A 21681-nucleotide genomic window follows, 5' to 3' on the forward strand; every position below is an offset into this window, starting at 1 on the left:
AATGGTTTAAGTGAAGAGAAACATGGGTTCACAAAATCACAATTGGATTTAATCATTGGCTTTCAAATGCTATCTTTCTGTCCTAACTAGAGTCAACAAATTAAACTAAATAACAACAGGACAACCCATATTCTTTTTTAATCCTGTCCTCCATTCAAAGGATATGATATGATAATGCACTTCTAGCATCTTGAGTACCTCTTTTTTCGAAAACAACCCCCCCCAATAAACATATAGACACCAAAATCAGCCTACTCACATGGCACCGTGCGGAGGTAGAGATTATCTCGAATGATCTGTTGAAGCTCATGGTCCACTGATCCCTTCTGAAATCGTAAGTTGAGGTAATGGCGAAGATCCTTATCCACAATACCTCCTGAAATATGACATTTTCTTAATAAAGGGAAATGGAATACAGAAAAAAAAGTGTTGTTAAAATTACTCTATCCTACCTTGAAAAGAACTTGCACCCATTTATAATGTATTCATTTACAAAAATAATCACATGAACTTTTAAATAAGCTTTTGAAGAGCTAGAACAACACAAGAGATTCTTCTCTACAATTTAATCATTAATAAGGTTCCATTTAGGTTATTTGTTAAAACCTACATGGGATTACTTAAATATTTTCATAGCTTACTTAGATGAAAATATTTCAGACACTAAACCATGAAGAGGACAGTACACCCACATCTTTGTAACTTAAAGTTAAAAAATAAACTCTCATAACTTCAAAATTTTTTATTTATAACTCAAGATTCAGTTTTAAATGTTTAGCTTGAATTCCAATGCTATTTTATTTCAGCTTTCAGAAATTAAAATAATCTGAAATATATCCTATTATAATCTATTGAAAAGGTAAACTAGTAAAGGGACAAAGGGTGTTAGACCTAACATTTTTTATATTGGTAAAATATTTTTCTTTGGTTTCTTCAACTTTAAGAGGCTAATGTCTGTCTGATTTTTACATATTTGCAAAGGATAGATAAATATTAATAAAGTCTCTATATTCTGGACAAATTTAAGGAATAGGTAAATTAGTGAAATGCCATTAATTTTAAGTTAAGAAACATCATTGATAATACATATACAATAACTAAAACTTTGTTAATCAAGTGTTGTCTGGAAGTCTTTAATTTGATGTATTAGACATTACTTAAAACTAGCCTAACAAAGTAAGACATAGTTTAGTGCAGTAGATTGAGAGTTGGCTTTTAAGCCAAGAAGACTTTACTTAAAGTCCCAGCTGTGACACATGTTATCTGTGTGTCTCTTGGGCAAGTCACATAATTTAGTGCTGTAGGCAAATCTCTAAGACTAGAATGTGTAGAAAAGTTTCTGATCTGCATTAATAGGAGTTTTTTTGCTCAGTAGTTGTCTATCTTAAATGAAATAATAGGTATATTCTGTGTCTTTATAACAAAGAGATTACATAAGTGCTCAAAACAATTATCTTAATTCAGTAAATATTCCATATATTTATTTGCATTGCTCAATTTATTTGGAAAACTTTTAGGAGAACCATGGAACAAATGAGATTTAAATATCAGAATTCATAAGTTTGATCAGGACATTCTATCATATTAAATATGTCTCAAGATCATTGTTACATTTTTGTTAATAAAATATTTGCATTATAATAACCCCAAGAAGTTTAGAAGGCAAAATACGAGGATTTTAGATAGGCTAATCTTTGTCAACAGATTGAACTAGTCTGAAATAGATAAAAGAAAGTGAACATAAATAGAAACCAGGGCAAAAATTACTTTGGATCATAGATTCAAGTCCTTTTAAATAATCAGAATTAGTCTATGGATAGCTTTCAAAGTGAACTTTGCCCCACTATGAACATATTTAATATTTTTTCTTTGGGCATGCATATATGTTTTGCAAACACTAATGTTAGCCAAACCTGCAGGTAAAACAGGAGAAATAAGTGATATTATCATGTTACCTAGTCACCTTGCTAGCATTAAAAAATAAACCAATTAAAACTTAACCTGTTTATTTGTATTTACCTATTATATGTCATAATTCAATATGTAATATGATTTGATATGTAATTACAGTGAAATGCCCATCAAAATATTGTCTCCAAATAGAAAGTTTTCTATACAAACTTGAATACTCTTAATATTACTATGTGATCCATATAAAATTGAAACATGGTAATGGGAAACAAAATGCATTACTCTGATTTGAATAAATATTATTTACTAGACTCTCATGCCATAAACCTTTCCAAATTCTTTTACTTAATATGAAAAGAAATTGAATTCATTCAACTTCAATGAAGTTCTCTAAAGAAACTGAGTCTTCTTGAATCTACCAAGCAGTTATCTTTGGTCATCTCACACATTTCTGACTTGCATGTATCCACCCTAAAACAATGAACTCATTACCCAGAAAGCAAGTTTTTTTTCCATTAGTGCCATGGTAGGGAAACAGACCAGGTCCACTCTTACTAACTCATAGGATCTGAAGCGAAGGAAAGGCAGCTTGCAAGAATCAACTGGCCTTCCTGATTAGCTAAGAGAAGGAAGAATCTTCCAGCTCTTCCTTTCCTTCTCCTTTCTCCCATTTTTCCCATCTGAAAAAATGGAACATACCTAATGATGAAGATGCTTTTTGGAAGCCTGAGAAAATGCTAGCCTTAGAACAACAAATGTAATCTGCCACATGACATAAGCTAGAATCACTCACCTTATGGGAATAGCACTAATAAAAACACATTTAGTAACCTACACAGATTGGTGCTTCTGGGGATGTATTTTCACTTTAAAACTACACTTTTTTTCTAATGCATATGCATTGCAGCTGCCCTCTCAAATGGCTATGAAAAGAGCAATTCTTGATTTTCCTCTGCTATAAATTTAATTGACTAGACACATATCTTTTTCAGGTAAAATGATCTATAGACTTCCCCACAGATTCAAGAACACTGTCATTAGCAAGAAACTCCTCTGAGTTAAAAACTGAGCCACCTGCATTCATTAAATTGATTTGATACAAATTATAATGCACAACTGCAAATTATCAGTTACTCTTTGAGAGACATTTACCACATTCTATCACACACATATTATATCATTATTTGAAGTTCATCACAAACTCTTGGAAAGCATTGCAGGGTTATTCATGCTATGTTCTTATGCCTATATTATTTTTCCTCCTTTAGAAAACAGTCAGAAAAAGAAACAAAAAAAAAAGCTTGGTGGGTAACAGTGGTAACAGTGGAGTTGATAAATATAACCCATGTCTCTAGTCTGCCAGGTTGTGAATGGTCACTGAACTACATATCACTACCTCTTCCCCCCAATCCTTACCCTAACACCAAAGCTTGTAGTCTGAAGTGTCTGAAAGTGACATAGTTCCCTTGCTTCCTTAGGGTTACCTTTTCTGCGGAGTTTCTCCATCAATATACAAATGAAAATCCCCTTATTGTTTAGGGGTTTAGTGGTCCAACTGGTAAGATTAGAATCACAAATTATGTACTGATTCAAATATTTCCCAGGGCTTCACTTCAAAGGGGTGGCCAGCTCACTAATGCCCAAAATCATTCCAGGCATACATATCACAACTAACTTGCAACTTCTTCACATTTAAAAGAGCTCAAACAACAGCTAGTATTTCTATAGAATGTTTAACATTTACATAGGTATTTCAGTATATTTTCTCAATGGTGTCTCATAACTCTTAGAAGATGATGCAATTATCATCCACATTTTGAAGATGAAGAAAATAAAGCCAAAGAGAAATTTAATGACTTGCCCTGGGTCCCAGAATCAATAAACTTCTAAGGCAAGATTAAAATTCAAGTTGTTCTGACTCAGAGTTTAGCATTCTATCTGCTATGCCACTTTACTGCTAAACAAAGCCTTCCTCTTGGTCTGTAATTAGTGTGTGGGTGGGGGGGGGTGTTACTTTTGTTTCTCATGGAACATGACAAGATGAGAGATCTGAGTTTTCTCAGACAAGATTAGCTTTTACAGAGACCAAAGCTTGAGACAGCTGAAATGTTATCAGATACTGTAGATCATGTTAAGGATGTCTTGTTTTCTCAGAGTTGTGAGACTGGAGGTGTTTCCACAAAGAGCAAGCACATAGTATCTGAAATATTCTCAGAGAGACTGTCTCCCACCCATCTGGTCATCCGAGTGTTCGGAGATGAGATGTGTTTCCACAGCAAACAAGTCTGTAGTAACCAGAATGATCTCAGAGTGGGCATCTGCAACCACAGATAAGTTGCTCTCTGAATGTTATATAATTGAGCTGACATATTTTCCCTCCCCCTTCCTGGAGGTGAGAGGTCCCCAGGTATTACACATTGCACGTGTTTTCTGAATGCATTGATCAGTTGGGCTGACTTTTTTTCCCCCTCTCTCACCTCACCCACCCCCCTCCTCCAACACATGCACACGCTGTCATGATCCTTAAGGATCAGTCAGGCAAGGGAAGGGAGGTAAAGGAAGAGAGGGAGGGAGGAGGAGCAGGTGGACCTCGAGTTGCCCACTGACCCTTCTCTTGACTCCCAGTTTTTAATCATTTTTGAGTGTAACAGTACCTCACCTGTGTTTGTCCTCATTGGTAACATGACAACCCCATTGCCTTTTCCAATCGTTTTTCTGCTAGATTCTATCTGTTCCACCACTTTTTGGAAACAAACTATAGGTCATAATGTACTTTAGCCTATTTAGGTCTACTATGTATCTCTACATTGCCCTTCAGGTTACCTACAATATTGTTTATTGGGAGAAAATATGTCATGAGTTACAGCAAAATAGAATTTCTGGAAGAATGTGGCTGTTCAAAAGTTAAGATTCTGTTTTAGGGGACAACTTGGGGTCACTGAAAGCATAGTACATTTTCTCAGATAAAATTTAGCTTGCTCCCTTACATATGCAGTGTCTATCTGAAATACATCTGCTGATGAGTCAACTCAGTGAGCCTTTCATCCTATTGCATATCATAATCTTGACAATAAGCACTTTACATTTCACTTGTATTTTGCTATGTGGGTAGAGAGACTGAAATCTTTGAAAGATTAAGGATCTCATTTATGCAGCTGCATTGTTCTGGGGCTAGATAAAATCTGCAGAATATGACCAGCCAATAGGATTGTGGGAAGATCTGTTAAAAATACCTTCATGGATAGCTATCTCTGTGTGTGTGTGTGTGTGTGTGTGTGTGGTATGTATGTATGTGTGTGTATGTGTGTGTGTGTGTGTATAAATCTACTATATGCATACCTATGAAATCTAGATATCTATTTACCAGAAAACAATTATATTTCTTCCAAAAACTACCACATCATGGAGGTCCCTCTTGATATGAGTTTTATATCAGTTATTCATTTATTCATTTTTTTTTTCATTCTGCAAGGAAGCAGTAAGTGGCTATTACGTTTAAGCTATAAGCACACTGAGGCATTTCAGTCACTGCCCCATTCCTGATGGTGCTTGGTATTAGGTCAAGGGGGTCTTACTATTTTTAATATTGTGTACTCTTTGGGTAGTCTAGTGAAACCTAGAACCTCTTCTCAGAAAAATGTTTTAAGTACATGAAATAAAATACACATAATTGAAAAGGAAATAACTATTGATTATAGTTATAAAATATATATTCACCCTATGATAATAACTCCTGCCTTGGAGTCCAGAGTTAAACCCACCTTAATTATTAACATAGTAGTTAGTGCCCTATACCTATTTCTAGAGTTTCAATAATACAAATACTTGCATATTCTCCTGTCCAAATGTGTGCATAGTACTTTATCATAGTCAGAAAAGCAATCTTTCATTAACCGTGCTGTTTGGGAACTAGTTCATAAAAAGTAAAACCAGGTATAGTCATCTTTATTTAAACCATTGTTTTCCAATTTTTCAACACCCAAATAGAGAAGAAAGCAAACCCATTTCAGAGTCAATGAAAAGGAAAAAAAAAACAATCTAACTCAGACATTATTGAGCAGCTATTTGACTGAGAAACAAAAAAAAAAAGAGGAAGAAATGAAAGACAATCATACACACAGACTTTACCCATGAGCAAGTAATATGATTTTTTTTTAGTGAATGAGAACACTGGGAAAGCATGGTCTACACTCTTTAAAAACAGAATTTTGCCTGACTGATCTAAGAAATGGAGAAATAAATTGCGGGAAGATGCCACAGAAACACAACAGCTGACAGTTTCATACACAATCTATCTAGTATAATGCAAGAGTAGGCCCCTGCCCTTCTTAAGATAGGAACCCATATCTTTGTCATATAATCAACCAAGAAACTCACTTCATGCTGGGTCTAACATAATATCAAAATCTCTGGAACTTTCACTTAGCTCTGGAGCTATTCTGGTTACATTATAAATTATAGGGCATTGAAATTAAGTACTTTCTCTAGTTAGTCCTTATTATGTCTTTCATTCTAGGCCACTCATATCTATTGTAGTAACGACAGGAACTGAACCTATGATTTGAATATGGAAACTTTCAGTACCAATGTGGGCTCATACCTTCTTTGCACTTTAAAAATGTGTCTACAGAGCACTGAGAGATTCAATAATTTGTCCAGGACCACAGAGCCATTAGTTGTGAAGATTAGGACTTCAGTCCACATCTTTCTGCCTCTTCTGCTGCAATCAAAGTTGCATAGCCATATAACAACCCTGTAAAAAATTTGTTCCACAGAGAATAAACCTGGAAACACTTGGTCAAAGCAGCATTTGCATTGTATGCATGTTTTGCCATAGTTTTTGAGAACCAAGTATATCCTTTTATCATGCTTCAACATCTTTTGTGCCTACTGTTCTTCCTTCAAATGCTAGTAGCAAGGCACGTTTTGTATAGGAATAAAATATAAAGAAATACCACAAAGGATATTAAACAGTTGCAGCTCATTAAAAGATTCAAAACTGGAGAGGAAAATTGCCATTTCAGAGAAAATGACAGAGATAAATGTGAGGAGGTTTATAATTTTCTCTAGCCCTAAGTATTGAAAATGGCTTTTCATCATTTCCTCCCTTTTCTTTTTCCTATTGCAGCCCACAGATGCTTCAGATGGAATATTGTTATTGCACCCTCCATAGCCAGCCCTAGCTTCAAAGTAAATTTTAAAATTCTACCTGTCTTCATTGTTCTTTTAGAGAATTCTTTGCACATTTAATGCAAAGGTTAATAAGAATAAGAAAGATATGGGGCATTTGATAGAAGACTCAAAGATGCTTACATTCTAATGACATTTTGAAGTAAGAATTTCAGTCACAGACATGAATATCTTTCTAACCTGTAGTCTCTTTTTTGCTCAAACAGATTATTACTTCTTCTAATATTCTTATATTAGAAATTCAGGAAACCACCACAAAGATATTCTCGTGAAGTTTACTGACCTGAAGACTCACTAGGAGTTCAGTCCACTCATGTTTAATCAACTGTTTACTTTTTTAAGTATGGCTCAGTGAATGATAATCATGAGAAAGAAACTGGTTTCCTTTCTCATGGGAAATCGTAGATCTGACATTGTGTAGCTTTACTCTCATGGTTTATTTGATTAACAAAGAGCAATCTTAGCCATTAGCCAGGGAGAAAATTCTTACTTTTGCCTGCAATACTCAGAGAAATGTCTTATTTGAAATGATTGGACAATTTGTCATCTCTTTATACCTCTAAATTTTAGAAACTTCTAGTTAATAATGTGTCAACTAGACACATTAGGGGTAATTATCCTCCTAATTAAGACTCTACATACCCCAGAACAACACTACAAAACTTTTAGTTGAAATCTCTAGGTTATTGGGATAAAAATGCTGCTTATACCCTTTGTTCTATTTTTTTTCCAAATGCTTGAGTAGTTGTGTACTTTATTTTACATTAAACAAAACATATGAATAAAAAGAAAAACTATGGCTATGTTTTACATTCTTGTCTTTTCTAATACCAATTTCACAAGAGTAATATTGGAAAATATGTATATATCCATACATAGACACATGCATACTTCTGCGACACCCTGATACACACGTATAATTATACATATACACATATATATGTGTATGTATATCTATATCACTGTGTTCCAAGTGTCCGTGTATGTGTGTATATATACATACAGATACACACATATATATGTATTTTATATACATACATATGTATAAATACATAAAGTGTGAGTGTGTGTATATATTTATGTATATATATAGTGTGTATATGTGTGTGTATATATATATATGTGTATATATATATATATACATATATATATATGTATATATATATATATATATATATATATATATGATATCCCATAAGCCTTAGTGCAGTTCTAAGCTATTAAAAATATATCTATATATGTATGCATGTGGACAAAATTTAGACTTCATTTATCCACAAAAAGCAGAACAGGATGAAATTTCAAGGGGAAAATTTATAATTGAAGTCAGAAAAGGCTTCCTAAAAATTAGAACTATTTAAGCAGCAATAAGCTACCCTGCAAAGTAGTTATTTGCTTCTTATCAGAAGTTTTCAAGGAGAGCTTGGGTATTCAATTTTCAGGTCTTTTGTAGTGGAATTCTTTTCAAGCATAGGTTGGATTAGATGGCTGCTAGAGTCTCTTCCAACTGATTTTTGTGATATTATCTGGTAAAGTTTATTTAAAGATTTTATACTTTCCCTGATTTTGTTTTACGTCAGTTCTTTTGGTATTGTCTCCTCCTAAGAGATACTGTAAATCATTCCTGCCAAACACTCAAGTAGGTATCAGCCCCAACAAGAATTCCCTCCCTATGTATTGTGCTTGATCTGGTGCAGTTATTCTGACTTCATCTTGTAAACCATCATTTCTACTTCTTTACACACAAGATAGCTAACATGGGTCTGAGAATCCAAAAATGATGGTTCCTCCATCATTGATAATAAAAGAAATTACTTAAAATACATTACAAATGCATTACATTTTATATTGATATGTTGTCCAGTTGTCATTTTTCTCTATGAATGCTTTTAGGGAGAATGTAGCTCAGCTGAGTTTGACATTAAGTTTTCTATATATTTGTTTTAGCTCCTACTGTTTTTCACTGGTATAAGTGATGATACCATTCAGAATCCTTCTACCATCCTCCACTGCTGTATTTTTAAAAGAAATTTGCATTCTAAATTTGTGTTGCCCTTGGGTGCCATCTGTTTCTGCTTGGCATGAGGAATCAAGTATTTGCTGGTGAACACACTTGCTGAGCTCTTTTGACTTCCTGGTGATTGTTTACAGATGTTAGACATTTGCTGTAAAGGTTTAACATCACTGCAATGAATATCTTTACTTACCTAAAGATCTGTTTGTTTGGTTTTCCTATGAGAAGATGTTATTTTAACTATTGTTTGCTGAAGCTGAAAGGGGTGTTATTTCAGGGATCATAGGCAATTATATTCATCTAGAGATGAGGAAAGGAGAAGATATATAAATATAGATACAGACCTGGAGGAGTGGTCAGCAGATATTAGATGGAAGTGGTTATCACCCATGCCTTGAGTGTATATCCCTCTTCCAGTTCTTAGAATCACTGTATAGAGGATATCCCACAAGTCTTGGTGCAGTTCTGAGCTATTAAAAATATATATGCATGTGGACAAAGGAGTAGACTTCTATTTCTCCACAAAATTCAGCCCAAGTGCTACTTCCTACTTAAAATCTTTACTGATCTTTTATCCCTCAATTATTTTGGTCTCTCCATCAACCTAATCACTTCCAATTTGTTTTGTACATAATTTGAAATTTATGTAAAGGTATGGTCCATTAAATCAATCAATCATTCCATCCCTCTTGGATTACCTTGGGTCACAGCACTTAATTACCTTAACCAAGTAAGAACACCTCTATTGAATTAATCAAAGTCCTTGTTACAGGTGGGAAAAATCCTCCATCAATTTAGAAATCCTTAAAAGTTACTGAGTGAAATGGAGCGACATTGCACAGGAAATATATTCTGATGTGTTTGGCTAAGAAAAGTCAGTTATGACATATTGGTTATACATAAAATAGCGACACAGATTGATATCTCACGATTCAAACCAGTTAAAAACAGAGGAGCTATTCTAGCCAAGCCTCAGAGAAAATCTCTTTGGGGAAGGAGAAATAAGGGAAAAGAGGAACTTTGGCCTTGGCTTTTATTTTGTTTGTGATCTTGATCTCATTCTCCTTCCTCTTGAGTAGAAGAGGATCTTTTGAGTGCTTTGGGAACCCAGACTGCCAGTGATAGTGTTGATTGTGATAGTAGGAGTCAGGGTTACCCATAGGGCATGGTCTGGGATAAACATTAGACCCTCCTCCTTTGAAGACTTTTGCAATTAGGTACCTTAGTTTGGTGATCCACTAAAATAATTAGCATTGTTTGGGCTTTCTTTCATTTAAAACCACAAATGTATATTAGTAACCTTTTTCCTGTGTTTTTCCTTATAAGCCAAAGTATTTTTTCCCAGATAACTTTTGTTCATTTGAATGCTAATTTACCATTACCTGTTTTATTACAGAACTCAATATGAATACTAAAGTAATGAGAAAATTATTTTATACAAAAAATATTTTGTATTCCTAAAATACTGAGTGCCTAGCTTATAAATAAATATTCTTTTTTTTTCCTCTTTGCTTTTAAGGAGACTGAGAACACTTGCCTCATTGCAACATGAATACAAACTACTTTTCTGAGAACTTCATGGGCTACAGGATCATAGTATGTGGTACTCCTGCTAGTTAATCTCTGTTGGCAACCTCTGAAGGCTTTTCTAAGTGTTGATCTTTAAGGTAATCAGCTTTTCCTAATTAGGGGTTAATTAGAAACTATTTGAATGACACTTTGGGTGACAGAGATCTATTGGGTATCCATTGCTCTTGTTTAGAGGGTGCATCAGCACATCTGCTTTATCTTTGCTAGATGAACCCATGGGGAAAAAATCGATGTGCCTTGTGTAGAAAGGAACAGAAATTTTGTCCAGATCTGTTTTGATGACCTAATGTGCTGATTGGTTTGATTTCTCACCTAAAGGGTAAAGGAGAACTAAGTTTCAGTTTAGCCCATATGACTAATCCGTTTGGGGAGGGTCACAAATGTTCCAGAATTGCTGCAAGAGACTAGGCTTTCCTTCTCATTTAGCTTAATTTGCTATTCTTTTAAAGGAATAAAGAATAAGGAATAAAGCCAGGTTTTTTTGCATGTATTGAGAGTAGAGGAGGCCCTTAGTGGGAGAGGTAGTTAGCTAATACTCCAATTCAGTTTGCTCTGAAGCCAGTGCCATTTTGTAGAAGTATTTGGCGTTCAAATGACGCCAGAGTAAAGGTTAATGGTGTTGGCCTTCTCTCCAACCTTTCACTTGACCAAAGGAAGATCATCTGAGCTTCCAAGGCTTTGGAAGATTTTGTACTTACCATTGGCAACCTAACAGTATCCTCAGAATAGCTGATGGCAGTGTCTTTATTGGGAGCCAAGGACTGACTGGATGTGATAAGGAAAAGCAGTTTTGATGCTCAGAAGACATGAGGTCTTATAGAAGTATCTTGAGGACTCCAGAAAAAAAGACTCGTAGACCTGTGAGTAACCCCCTTTGCTTAATATGTTTTAAACTTGAGCATTTGTTCCATTAAACTTTGCATATACTAGTGGGAAATGTGTCATTAACTTTTTTTGGGCAGTATTTTGTACTAACTGTCCTTATTAATCTACTTTAGTAAACACTTCTTTCTAAAAGCTAATTATATCTGACTGTCAGACCAATAATCCTGGAGAGAAAAATATTGGTGGGGGCTAATAAATGATCACATTAGAAAAATAATTATAATTCCCTCAAATGTAACCAAAGCACCCTCAGGGGAGAAGCAGCAGGCAGCCCCTGGGGACCTGGCTAATCAGTACAAAAGGGAGATATGTTAGTAGCCACAGAATCTTTGCAATATCTACAAATTTACAAGACGTCTCACCTGAAAGAAATAAAGTCCTTGATGGCAGGAACTGTTTTCCTTTTGTTTATGTCTTTTTAGCACACAGCACAATAAATAGTATAAACACATACCCTGGTAAGCACTTAATGCCTAAAATACAATGTTTCTTCACTCATTGATTAATTGATTTTAGAACATAAGGGATATTACTACAAAATGTCACAACAATTGTGGCAATATTACATGCGATTCACCTGTTCTTTGGTGGTATAGTGGAGAGTGTTGGCCTTGCAGTCTAGAAGACCCGAGTTCAAATCTTGCTTCAGACACTCATTAGCTGTGTGACCTTATACAAGTGACTTAACCATTTTAAGGAAACTTAAGTTTCCTCATCTGTAAAATGGAGATAATAATAGCACCTACCTCCTAAGCTTGTTCTGAAAATCAAATGAGATAATACACGTAAAATGTTTTACAAATGCCATAGAAATGTTAGCTATTGATTGTACTTTTCACAATAGAACTAAGGAGCTTTTCTTGGTGCTGCTACCCCATTCCTCAGTAGTACTCCTGTCAACTAATTATATGGGTCAGATAGCTGAGGATAATAGATGAAGTGCTAGAAATAATTTTAGGGGTCATCTAGTTTAATTCTCTCATTTTGTAGTTCAGAAAACTAGAGAATGTGTCTGGCCCAAGGACTCATAGCTAGTAACAGCATGTCAATAATTTAAATGCAGGTCTTCTGATTCTGTATTCACTCCTAAGGCTTGTATTTTTTTTTGAAAGGAAAATTACAAAAGATTGTAAAATATAGTGAAAATATACTCTGTCGTTAAAATATAGTGCCTCTATTTTGGTTCAGCAGTCAAGGAACACTTTGGAAACTGATGGGCTGGGTGCTCTGTCCTGAGACTATGAACTAGCTTGCTGCAACTGTGTCTAAATGGAGACAAAACAAAGTGTCAACAGCTAGACTAATGAGCGCAGCCTTGGAAACCGGATTCTTAGTGAACCGAAGCACAGCCTTTCTGTAGAGAATTAGTAAGTGAAAAGTGCCATAAATCCACTGGAAAAATAAAGGATTTTCATGTACAAATTGTCACTCCCAACTCTTTCCTCCCCCAGGGTGCTTTTAGATAGAGTGTGTTTGGTGTGTGTGTTGGGGGGGGAGGTGCCAGAACACAAGATAATCCTTGTCCTCATGGAGCTTACATTCTATGGTGGAAGACAAAATATAAAAGGGAGCTTGAAAAAAAGGGAGGAGGGTCTTGACACAGATTTGGTTTGGGGAGTCATGGTTTAAATAATGTCTGCACTAAATATGCATTGGCCATGTGCCCTTGGCTTTTCAGTACCTATCTTACAACACTGTTGTGAAGTCCTAAGGAATAAATGGAGATGAAAGTGTTCTGTAGTCATAAAGCGCTTTGTGAAATAGCTATTAAAAAAACAAACAAACAAACAAACCAACAAAAGCAAAACCATGAGAAGAACACTGGTAGATCATGAAAATTCCATAGCTTATTTATGTCTCAAATTTAGTCAGGTATTTGACAAATGCTCTCACTACCCTTAAGCAAACACAATGGTGAAGAGTAGGTTAAACTATAGTATAGTTTGACACATTCCAAGCTAGTTGAATTACCAGATCCAAGAGTTGACATTATTGGAAAAATGGAAATGTAGAGAAAGGTCTCCATTGGAGTGCTACAGTACTCTAATATCCTCTATGCTCTGTTCAAAATCTTTATACTGATCTGAGTTGACATTATTAAGCATAAATATTGTCATATTTCAGCTAAAAGTGACATGAACAAAAATGGAATAAGGAAGATAGACCTAGAGCAGTTGATCTGATGGAAATTTGAGTTTGTTGTAAACTACAAATTCATCATGACTGAACATTGTGGCATCACAATAAAAGAAAGAAAGAAAGAAAGAAAGAAAGAAAGAAAGAAAGAAAGAAAGAAAGAAAGAAAGAAAGAAAGAAAGAAAGAAAGAAAGAAAGAAAGAAAGAAAGAAAGAAAGAAAGAAAGAAGGAAAGAAAGAAAGAAACAGAATTAAAGTCTCTAGAATTAGGCTATATCCAGATATAGGTTTGACTAAATGCCTTCAGAGTTCATTTCAAAGTAAGAAATTCGGTGTTTCTGTTATTTTTATGCCATTGATTTGTAGTAGACCAAAGTCAATATGGTTCTTCCAGATCCAAATATATTATCTAGTTACTATTGTATTACAATACCCTCATTATGCAGATAAAGACACTGATGCTGATAATCTGGAGGGAGAAAAGAGAGGTCCTTTTTAAAACATACTGTGTGACTAAAATGGCAACCTTGTTCTTTCTCTGGAAGGGCCTTTCCAGTTGATCATGGGTAACAACCAGGACCTTAGTACTCTAATACTAATAGCGTTGTTGTGCAAGCAGGTGACAACAAACTGTGGAGTTTCCCATTAATCCAGCAATCTGCTTTTCTTACATGGCAGAATCACACTCTATTGGTCCAACTAAATGCCATAGAATGATGCTGATTGGCTGTATTTTCTAAGCAGGCTTGAAAAGATATATAAACTATATCTGAAATAGGTTGGGGTAAGGGAGGTACTACTACCAGCAGCCAGTCTCCTTTAGTGTGCTAATAATTTTTTCTCCTTTCTTTCACTTTGGTCACTTACTTGTGGCCCCAGTCAAAGAAGTCTTCAGCAATAGAAATAAAGTAATAAATAAAAATTAAACTAGATTTTGTCAAATTAGCTTTATTTTTGTGGGGCATTTGGGGTTAAATGACTTGCCCAGAGTCACACAGCTAGTAAATGTCATGTGTCCGAGGCCAGATTTGAACTCAGTTCCTTCTGACTCCAGAGTCAGTGCTCTATCCGCTGTGCCACCTAGCTGTCCTGAGCTTTTTCTTTTGAAGTCCAAACAAAAGATAATTCATGACCTTCTAAATTGTTTTCCTTGCAGCAGATTATTAGCTAGTCATGACCTGGTTATACATGCACACATAACACACAACACACACACACACACACACACACACACACACACACACAGAGCTACTAATGACGAATTCAGAAAAAAATTTGTATATACATCCTTAAAAATTGCTAAGTAAAAAATGAAACTTTGTGGGTTCAATACTACGCACAATATATTCTTTTTTCCCCCTTTTTAAACATTTTTATTAATTTATTTTGATTTATCAACAATCACTTCCACATGCTTTAGAGTTGAAAATTTTTCTCCCCCTTCCTCCCCCCCAACCTCCCAAAGATGGTGCACAATCTGATATAGGCTTTACATTTACATACCCATTAAACATATTTTCACATTAGTGAAGTTGTAAGTAAAAATTAAAACCAATAGGAGGAATCATCAGAAAGATGAAACAAAACTCAACAGAAGGTAAAAATAAGTGATGGCGATTGGACTTCCACAGTTCTTTCTTTGGATGTGGACAGCATTTTCCACCCCGAGGATTCTGGGGATGTCTTAGATCCTCATAATGCTGAGAAGGGTTCAGTTTAACAATATTATTCATCACATAACGTGGCTGTTATTGTGTACAAAGTCCTCTTGGTTCTGCTCACTTCACTCAGCATCAGACCATATAAGTCTTTCCAGTTTTTTCTGAAGTCAGCCTGTTCATCATTTCTTATAGCACAATAGTATTCCATTACATTCATATACCACAACTTGCTCAGCCATTCCCCAATTGATGGGCATCCTCTCAATTTCCAATTCTTTGCCACCACAAAAAGAGCTGCTATGAATATTTTTGTACATGTGGGTCCTTTTCCCATTTGTTTGATCTCTTTGGGATATAGCCCTAGAAGTGCTATTGCTGGATCAAAGGGTATGCACATTTTGTAGCCCTTTGGGCATAGTTCCAAATTGTTCTCCAAAATGGTTGGATCATTTCACAACTCCACCAACAATGTATTAGTGTTCCAATTTTCCCACATCTTCTCCAACATTTATCATTTTCCTGTTTTGTCATGTTGGCCAATCTGATAGGTGTGATGTGGTACCTCAGAGTTGTTTTGATTTGCATTTCTCTAATCAATAATAATTTAGAGCATTTTTTCATATGACTATAGATGGCTTTAATTCTTCATCTGAGAACTGTCTGTTCATATCATTTGACCATTTATCAATTGGGGAATGGCTTGTGTTCTTATAAATTTGTCTTAATTCTCTATAATTTTAGAAATGAGGCCTTTATCAGAGAGACTGGTTGTAAAAATTCTTTCCCAATTTTCTACCTTCCTTCTAATCTTAGTTGCATTGGCTTTGTTTGTGCAAAAACTTTTCAATTTAATGTAATCAAAATTATCCATTTTGCTTTTCATAATGTTCTCTATCTCCTGTTTGGTCATGAATTCTTCTGTTCTCCATAGATCTGATAGGTAAACTATTCCTTGTTCTCCCAGTTTACTTATGGTATCAGCCTTTATATCTAAGTCATGACCATTTTACTTTAAATTTTGGGTATATGGTGTGAGATTTGGGTCTATGCCTAGTTTCTGCCATACTCTTTTCCAGTTTTCCCAACAGTTTTTTTCAAAGAGTGGGTTCTTATCCCAGAAGCTGGGGTCTTTGGGTTTATCAAATAATAGATTACTATAGTCATTGACTACTGTGTCTTGCATATTTAACCTATTCCACTGATCCCTCCCTATTTCTTAGCCAGTACCAAGCAGTTTTGATGATTGCTGCTTTATAATACAATTTAAGATCTGGAATTGCTAGGCCACCTTCCCCTGCATTTCTTTTCATTAGTTCCTTTGATATTCTGGACCTTTTGTTTTTCCAAATGAATCTTGTTATTATTTTTTCTAACTCTATAAAATAATTTTTGGTAGTTTGATTGGTATGGCACTGAATAAGTAAATTAGCTTAGGTATTGTCATTTTTATTATATTAGCTCGGCCTACCCATGAGCAACTGATTTTTCCAATTATTTAGATCTGATTTTATTTGTGTGAAAAGTGTTTTGTAATTGTGTTCATAGAGTTCCTGGGTTTGTTTGGAGGTAGACTCCTAAATATTTTATAATGTCTACAGTAAGTTTAAATGGGATTTCTCTTTCTATCTCTTGCTGTTGGGCTTTGTTGGTAATATATAGAAATGCTGATGATTTATGTGGGTTTATTTTATAGCCTGCAACTTTGCTAAAGTTGTTTATTATTTCAAGTAGTTTTTTACTTGATTCTCTAGGATTCTCTAAGTATATCATCATGTCATCTGCAAAGAGTGATAGCTTTGTTTCTTCTTTGCCTATTCTAATGCCTTCAATTTCTTTTTCTTCTCTTATTGCTAAAGCTAAGGTTTCCAGTACAATATTGAATAACAGTGGTGATAATGGACATCCTTGTTTCACCCCCGATCTTGGAAATTGTCCCCATTACATATAATGCTTGCTGAAGGTTTTAGATAATGCTATTTATTATTTTAAGGAAGACTCCATTTATACCTATGCTTTCTAGTGTTTTTAATAGGAATGGGTGTTGTATTTTATCAAAAGCTTTTTCTGCATCTATTGAGATGATCATGTGGTTTCTGTTGGTTTTGTTGTTGATATGCTCAATGATGCTGATAGTTTTCCTAATATTGAACCAACCCTGCATTCCTGGTATAAATCCTACCTGGTCATAGTGTATTATTCTTGTGATAAGTTGCTGCAATCTACTTGCTAGTATTTTGTTTAAAATTTTTGCATCTATATTCATTAGAGAAATTGGTCTATAATTTTCTTTCTCTATTTTGACTCTTCCTGGTTTAGGTATCAACACCATATTTGTATCATAAAAAGAATTTGGTAAGACTCCTTCTTCACCTATTTTCCCAAATAGTCTATATAGTATTGGAATTAATTGTTCTTTAAATGTTTGATAGAATTCGCATGTAAATCCATCTGGCCCTGGAGATTTTTTCCTAGGGAGTTCATCAATGGCTTGTTCAATTTCTTTTTCTGAGATGGGGTTATTTAAGTATTTTACTTCCTCTTCGTTAATCTGGGCAATTTATATTTTTGTAAATATGTATCCATTTCACTAAGATTGTCAAATTTGTTGGCATATAGTTGGGCAAAATAATTCCTAATTATTGTTTTAATTTCCTCTTCCTTGGTGGTAGCTTCACCCTTTTCATTCTTGATACTAGTAATTTGGTTTTCTTCTTTCTTTTTTTAATTAAATTAACCAAAGGTTTATCTATTTTATTGTTTTTTCATAAAACCAGCTCTTAGTTTTATTTATTAGTTCAATAGTTTTCTTAATTTCTTTTTAATTTTTCCTTTGGTTTTCAATATTTCTAATTTGGTGTTTAGTTGAGGATTTTTAATTTGTTCTTTTTCTAGTTTTTTTAGTTGTATGCCCAATTCATTAATCTCCTCTTTTTCTATTTTATTTATGTAAGCATTTAGAGATATAAAACTTCCCCTAAGAACTGCTTTGCTGCATCCCATAGGTTTTGGTATGTTGTCTCATTATTGTCATTCTCTTGAATGAAATTATTGATTGTTTCTATGATTTGTTGTTTGACCCAATCATTTTTTAGGATTAGATTATTTAGTTTCCAATTATTTTTTAGTCTATCTTTCCATGGCCCTTTATTACATATAATTTTTATTGCATCATGATCTGAAAAGGATGCATTTAATATTTCTGCCTTTCTGCATTGGATTGTGAGGTTTTTATGCCCTAGTACATGGTCAATTTTTGTGTATGTGCCATGTACTGCTGAGAAAAAAGTATATTCCTTTCTATCCCCATTCAGTTTTCTCCAGAGGTCTATCATACCTAAGTTTTCTAATGTTCTATTCACCTCCTTAACTTCTTTCTTGTTTATTTTGTGGTTAGACTTATCTAGTGCAGAGAGGGGAGGTTCAGGTCCCCACTAGTATAGTTTTGCTGTCTATTTCTTCCTGTAACTCCCTGAACTTCTCCTGTAAGAATTTGGATGCTATACCATTTGGTGCATATATGTTTAGTAATGATATTACTTCATATGGTGCCTTTTAGCAGGATGTAGTTTCCTTCCTTATCTCTTTTGATTAGATCTATTTTTGCTTTTGCTTTGTCTGAGATCAGGATTGCTACCCCTGCTTTTTTTACTTCAGCTGAGCATAATATATTCTGCTCCAGCCTTTTACCTTTACCCTGTATGTGTCACTCTTTTTCAAATGTGTTTCCTGTAAACAACATATTGTAGGATTATGGTTTTTAATCCATTCTGCAATCCGTTTCCTTTTATGGGAGAGTTCATCCCATTCACATTCACAGTTATGATTACTATCTGTATCTTTTTCTCCATCCTTCCCCCCCGTTATGCTTTTCTTTCTCCTTTTTCCTTTCCCCCCTTCACTAGTGTTTTGCTTTTGACCACCGCCTCCTTCAGTCCCTTCCCTTCCCTTTTCTTCCCCTTTAGTCTTACTGCTTCTTCCCTCCCTTCTTTCCCCCCCCTTTTCTTTCCCCTTTTCCCTCCTACTGCCTATAGGGCAAGTTAGATTTCTATACCTAACTGATTATATTATGCCCTTCTTGAGCCAAATCTGATGAGAGTAAGGTTCAAACAATGCTCCCCCCCCTTCTTTCCCTCTGCTGTAATAGGATTTTGTGTCTTTTCCTGTAGTATAATTTACCCTTGTCTGCCTCCTCCTTTCTCAGTACATTTTCTAAGATCAGATTGATCCATTTCTTTGGATCCATTTAACCCACTTGATTAGATTTTTTTTTATCATTACATCAAAGTCAACTAATATCCACCCTCTTTATGTATACTCCTTTAACAAGGTGTAATAACAATACAGTTCTCAAGGGTTGCAAGTCTCATATTCCCTTGTAGGGGTTTAAACAGCCCCCCCCTTATTAACAACATATTGTATCTTTCTGTCCCATTTACCTTTTTAAGTCCTTCTTGAGTCCTGTACTTGAAGATCAAATTTTTTGTTGAGCTCTGGTCTTTTTATCAGGAAAGTTTGGAAGTCTCCTATTTCATTGAATATCCACCTCCTCCCTTGAAAAATGATGCTCATTTTTGCTGGGTAATTGATCCTTGGCTGCATTCCAAGCTCCTTTGCCTTAGAATATCATGTTCCATGCCCTGGTCTTTTAATGTAGAAGCTGCAAGGTCCTGTGTAATCCTGACTGTGATTCCATGATATTTAAATTTTTCTTTCTGGCTGCTTGCAGCACCTTCTCTTTCATGTGGTAATTTTGGAATTTTGCTATTATATTCCTTGGCATTGTCAATTTGGGATCTCTTTCAGGTGGTGATCGGTGGATTCTTTCTATGGTTATTTTCCCTTCTGGTTCTAGGACTTCGGCAGTTTTCCTTTATGATTTCCTGAAAGATACTGTCCAGGCTCTTTTTTTCATCATGATTTTCAGGTAGTCCAATAATTTTTAAATTGTCTCTCCTGAGTCGATTTTCCAGGTCGGTTGTTTTACTGATGAGGTATTTTACGTTTTCATCTATTTTTTTCATTTTTTGTTTCTGTTTGACTGATTCTTGCTCTCTCATAGAGACATTAGTTTCCATTTGTCCAATTCTAGTTTTTAACAGATTGTTTTCTTCTGTTAGTTTTTGTACTTCCTTCTTCAATTGGCCAATTGTGTTTTTAGGGACTTGTTTTCTTCAGTGTATTTTTTTTCCAATTGGCCAATTGTATTTTTGAAGGACTCTTCTACCTCTCTCATTTGACTATTAAAATCCTTCTTGAGCTCTTCTAAGAAGGCTTTTTGGGCTTCAGACCAGTTCATATTCCCTTTTGTTGTTGCAGATGTGGGTTTGTTGACAATGTTGTCCTCTTCAGAATTTCTGTCTTGATCTTCACTCTTCTCATAATATGAATCTATGGTATGTTTCTTTTTACTCATGGTGTTTCTTTATTCCCTGGCCTTTAAAGAGATTGAGCTCTCCTGCTGGGGAACAGAGGGTACTGACCCAAGCTTCTTGTGTTGGGAGCCTAGGTCTTGGTCACTGGCTTTGTGTGCTAGGGCCTCTTATGCTGGCAATTGGAGGCTGTAGGTTTCTGGCAGCTTACCTTGTGTTGGGCTGGAATCAGCAAGGCTGGAACTTTCAGGCAATTCTAGGTTGCCTGCTTTTCCTTTCCTTTAGCTTTTTTCAGCTCCTTTTAGATGGGTGCTGCAGGGTGTTTATCTGCCTGGGGCCCCCTGCAGTGTTGTCTCCCTCATTTCTGCTAATGCACCAGGAGATTCCTTTGAGGTCTATTGCCTAGGGTCCTGGTGGTTTTCTGAGCTGCTTTCCACTGCTTTTGCCTCCCCCCCCCTGCCACTGAGGCACTCAGAGTTCCAGGTGTTGGTTTTTGCCTGCTCTACCACCTGGGCTTCAGGATTTCTTCACAATTGGAGGCTGCAGGGCTCTGACACCTCACCTGCTGTTGGGTTGTAATCAGCAAGGCTGGGGCTTTAGGAATCCTATAGGTTGTTTTCTTCAGCTCCTTTCCGATGAATGCTGCAGGGTACTTATCAGCCTGGGACCCCTTGTAGTTCTGCCTCCCTTATTTTTGCTCAGGCACTGGGAGACCCATTTGCTGAGCTGCCACACGGCTGCTCCCCGTCTTTCTTCTAGTTCAGGTGTTCCAGGATTTTTTTTTTCCGGGGTGATATTTTCTGGGTTTTCAGAGGTTGATAGGGGAGCGTGACAGCAACTACCTTTTCACTCTGCCATCTTGGCTTCTGGAAGCAGAAGTCCTATGCCCAATATATTCAATCAAAAATGGCAATTGAATTCCTTAT

At 35.5% G+C, this 21681-nt stretch overlaps 1 protein-coding gene across 1 annotated transcript in view; it reads right to left on the bottom strand.

Moving 5' to 3' along the window:
* Nucleotides 1–251: 251 nt before the first annotated feature.
* LOC144455892 (membrane-associated guanylate kinase, WW and PDZ domain-containing protein 2-like) overlaps nucleotides 252–21681 on the bottom strand; it is a 458301-nt gene continuing 436871 nt past the window's right edge. The window contains exon 2 of the mRNA XM_078150000.1: nucleotides 252–376. Coding sequence (XP_078006126.1) covers nucleotides 252–376 — 125 coding nt within the window. The remainder of the gene's footprint in view (nucleotides 377–21681) is intronic.

Source organism: Phascolarctos cinereus, unplaced genomic scaffold, assembly GCF_003287225.1.
Source record: "Phascolarctos cinereus isolate Bilbo 61053 unplaced genomic scaffold, phaCin_HiC Scaffold_1;HRSCAF=81, whole genome shotgun sequence".
NCBI lineage: Eukaryota > Metazoa > Chordata > Mammalia > Diprotodontia > Phascolarctidae > Phascolarctos > Phascolarctos cinereus.